This window comes from Neopelma chrysocephalum, unplaced genomic scaffold, assembly GCF_003984885.1.
Source record: "Neopelma chrysocephalum unplaced genomic scaffold, ASM398488v2 Primary Assembly neopelma1_95181, whole genome shotgun sequence".
Classification (NCBI taxonomy): domain Eukaryota; kingdom Metazoa; phylum Chordata; class Aves; order Passeriformes; family Pipridae; genus Neopelma; species Neopelma chrysocephalum.
This window is the reverse complement of record NW_020923872.1, coordinates 1-4,224: the sequence shown is the minus strand read 5'-3', so window position 1 is coordinate 4,224 and position 4,224 is coordinate 1. Positions and strand designations below refer to the sequence as shown.

Here is a 4,224-nt window from a genome sequence, read left to right as displayed (position 1 = left end):
GTGTAAGGGGGGGTCCAGGTCTCGGCGGCCCCCCCGGGGGTCTCGGGGACCCCCAGGCCCGGCGCCAGGCGGACGCCGGGGCCCAGGTTGGCGCCGAGGGCGAGGCCGGTGCCCAGGGCGGTGCCGACGTCGGCGCCGAGGCCGAGGCCGGGTCCGAGGGTCGGGTCGACGCCGGTGCCGAGGGCGAGGGCGGAACCGAGGGCGGAGGAGGCTCCGACGGCGGCTCCGGCACCGAGTCCGAGGGTGGATCCGACGCCGGACCCGACGTTGGCTCCGATGCCGAGTCCGACGGCGGATCCAACATTGGCTCCGAGTCCGATGCCGGCGTCGCCAAGAGCGGAGTCGACGCCGGCACCAACGTCGGGCCCGAGCCCGGGGCAAACGTTGGCTCCGAGCGCGGCTCCGACGGCAAATCCAAGGGTAGATCCGAGCCCGGAGCCGCCGGCGGCTCCAGCGGAGAGTCCGACGCCGGCACCGACGTCCGATGTGGGGGCGGAGCCGATGGCGGAACCCACGTTGGCTCCGAGGCCGAGCCCGATGGCGGGGCCGACATCAGACGTGATTGTAGCACCAACGGTGGCTCCGACGCCAAGTCCAATGTCCAGATCGGATCCAAGAGCAGCACCAATGGCTCCGACGGCAAGTCCAACTCCGGATCCAAGACCGGAGCCAACACCGGCTCCAACGGCAAGTCCAACACCAGATCCAAGACCGGAGCCAACACCGGCTCCAACAGCAAGTCCAACACTGGATCCAAGATTGGAACCAACGCCAGCTCCGACAGCAAGTCCAACACCAGATCCAAGACTGGATCCAACACCGGCTCCGACGGCAAGTCCAACACCAGATCCAAGACCAGAGCCAACATTGGCTCCAACGGCAGCTCCGACGGCAAGTCCAACGCCAGGCCCAACACCAGATGGAAGAGTGGAGGCAACGTTGGCTCCAAGAGCAGCTCCAAGGCCGAGTCCAACCCCGGCGCCGACTCCGGCCCCGGCGCCGGCACCGACGGTGAGTCCGACGCCGGCGCTGACATCAGAGGGCAGAGTGGGGCCGACGGCCCCAATGCCGAGCCCGACGCTGGCTCTGACGCCGCCCCCGAGGCCGGGCCCGATGTTGGCCCCGACGCTGAGCGCGACGCCGGCTCCAATGCCGGGCCCGACCTCTGCCGCGCTGGTGGCTTGGAGCGCGGTTCCGACGTCATCTCCAGCACCGGCTCCGAGGGCGGCTCCAATATCGGCCCCGAGGGTGGGACCAACATCGGTGCTGGTGGCGACCCCGAGGCCGACGTCCACTCTGATGCCGGTTCCCACACCAAGGCTGACGTCAGAGCTGAGACTGTGTCCGACGGCGTCTCCAAGACCGTGTCCAACGGTCGGTCCGACACCGGCCCCGAGCCCAGGGTCAACGTTGGCCCCGGCGTTGCCTCCGAGGCCGTGCCCGATGGCGGCTCCGAGCCCGGGTCCCATGTTGGCTCCAAGACCGGGCCCAACACCAGCTCCAAGCCCGGGGTCCACGTCAGCCCCGAGAGCAGCTCCGAGGCCGTGTCCGACGTCGGCTCCGAGGCCACACCCGACGCTGACCCCGAGGCCAAGGCTGACGCCGACGCCGACGTTCGCTCCGACGTCATCTCCGAGCCCGGATCCGACGCTCAGGTCGACGCCGGATCCGACACCGGGCCCGGTTCCGAGGTCCCCGCCCGCTCCGAGGTCGGCACCGGGGAAGTCGAGTCCGGGGCCGAAGGGCTCGGGGGGTCCCGGGGGGGCCTCGGCCGCCAGTTGCTGCCGCAGACACCAGGCCTCGGCCTCGCTGTGGGGACAGACGGGGGGTCACGGGGGGGTCTGGGGCCACCCGGACAGTGGGGTCCGCCCCAAGGGGGGCTGTGACCCCCCCCTCAGGCACCAGGGGTCCAGCACTGACCTGATGACGAAGTTGTGGGCGAGCAGGGCCGGGCCCTCGGGGCGCAGGCGGGCGTAGACCCACGTCCAGCCCAGCCCGTCCTTGCGCTGCAGCCGCGTCACCAGCTCCCCCCGCGCCTCCGGCCCCGCGCCCGCTGTGGGGACACCGGGATGTCAGAGGGGACACGAGGACACCAGCGGGGACAGGGGGACACCAGCAGGGACAGGGGGACACCAGCAGGGACACGAGGATGGGGGGAGAATGGGGACACAGGGATGTCAAGAGGGAGGGGGGACTGGGGAGGAATTGGGGCTGGGGGACATTTGGGACATCCCTGGGGTTGATTGGAGGGGTTGCGGCCATGGGGGCATCAATGGGGACATCAGTGGGGTCAGTTGGGGGATTGGGGACACGGGGACATCAATGGGGATGGGGCATCAACAGGGGCGTGAAGGACACGCTGGGGACTCCCAGGGGGGGACACGGTGACCCCAGGGGACGTGTGGGACACCGAGGACATCATGGGTGGCAGAGGGACAGCAGGGGACACGCAGAGGGATGGGGGACACCCTTGGGGTCGTGGGGAGTCAGGGGACAGAGAGACCCAGAGATCCTAAGGGATAGGCAGGGTGGGGACAGGGAGGTGCCAGGGGACCCTGGGGACAGCGAGGGGACACGGGGAGGCCCCAGGGGAACTTGGGGACAGGTGAGGGGACACAGGGAGGTGGCAGGGGACCCTGGGGACAGCGAGGGGACACCCACCGAGGCGCAGGTGCTGGCGGGCGACGTGGCCGAGGTCCTCGGGGTGCAGGAGGCGGTACCAGGAGCGGCCCAGGAGCTCCCCCCGCCCGTATCCCAGGTGGATCAGGACGCTGCGGGAAAACACGGATGGGTCCCTCAGGGGTCACCAAACCGGGGTCACCTGGGGTCACCCGGATCCCCCCCCGGACACCTGGGTACTTCTGGATCCCTGGATCCTCTCAGATACCCGGATCTCCCCCTGGAGACCCGGGTACCCCTGGAAATCTGGGTCCTCCTGGATCCCCCTGGAAATCTGGGTCCTCCTGGATCTCCCCGGAAATCTGGGTCCCCTTGGTCACCTGGTTCTTCCTGGAGACCTGAATCCCCCTGGATATCCACCCGTGTCCTTCAAGGACATCTGGATCCCCCCAGACTCCTGGATCCCCCTGGATCCCCTCAGTCACCTGGATCCCCCTGGATCCCCTCAGACTCCTGGATCCCCCCAGATCCTGTCAGTCACCTGGATCCCCCTGGATCCCCTCAGTCAGCCAGATCCCCCTGGAGCCTCTCAGACTCCTTGGATCCCTCGGGATCCCCCTGGATCCCGTCAGTCACCTGAACCCCCCTGGATCCCCTCACACTCCTGGATCCCCCTGGATCCCATCAGTGACCTGGATCTCCTTGGATCCCCTGAGACTCCTGGATCCCCCTGGATCCCCTCAATCATCCAGATCCCCCTGGAGCCTCTCAGACTCCTTGTATCCCTCGGGATCCCCCTGGATCCCGTCAGTCACCTGAACCCCTCTGGATCCCCTGAGACTCCTGGATCCCCCTGGATCCCCTCAGACTCCTGGATCCCCCTGGATCCCCTCAGTCACCCGGATCCCCCCGTGTCCCCCCTCACCTGTCGGAGATGTCGAGCAGGGCGAGGTCCCGGGCGTGGCGGCTCTGGAAGGCGGGCAGGAGGAGGCAGTCGGGGCAGGGCCAGGGCGGGGGGTCCAGGGGGGCACAGAAGGCGACGAAGAGCCCCGGGGAGGCTCCGGGGGGTCCGGGGGGAGCCTGGAAGCGGCCCCGGAGCAGGACCAGCTTCCTGCCGGCGCTGGGCCGGCGCGAGGCGCGGGAGGTGGTGAAACGGCAGCGGAACAGGCGCTCTGGGGGAGGGAGGATCCGTCGGTCCCTCTGTGCTTCCAAACCGCCCCTCTCCCCGTCCTTCCATCCCTCCGTCCCTCTGTCCTTCCATCCCTCTGACTGCCCATCTCACCATCCTTCTGTCCTTCTCTCCCTCTCTCCTTCCACCCCTCTCTCCTTCTCTCCCTCCCTCCACCTCTCCCGCCTTCCCTCTTTCCAACCCTCTCCTCCCACCCATCCTTCCCCTCTTCCGTCTCTCCTTTCCTCCCTCCTTCCTCCCTGCCTTCCCACCCTCTCTCCTTCCCTCCCTCCCTTCGTTCTTCCCCCATCCCTCCGTTCTTCCCTCCCTCCCTCCCTCTGTCCTTCCACCTCTCCGTCCCTCTCTCAGTCTCTCCGTCCTTCCCTCCATCCCTCCGACCCTCCCTCCCTTCATCCAACCCTCTCTCCTCCTGTCCC

At 68.6% G+C, this 4,224-nt stretch overlaps 1 protein-coding gene across 1 annotated transcript; it reads right to left on the bottom strand.

Moving 5' to 3' along the window:
• Positions 1-26: 26 nt before the first annotated feature.
• On the bottom strand, positions 27-3,849 carry LOC113980778 (fibroin heavy chain-like; the record flags this gene model as incomplete). The annotated part of the gene is made up of 5 exons (XM_027707995.1): positions 27-277; positions 314-1,809; positions 1,921-2,053; positions 2,662-2,771; positions 3,545-3,849. Coding segments are annotated over 5 exons (2,295 nt in total), but the record flags the coding sequence as incomplete, so codon positions are not given.
• Positions 3,850-4,224: the final 375 nt, after the last annotated feature.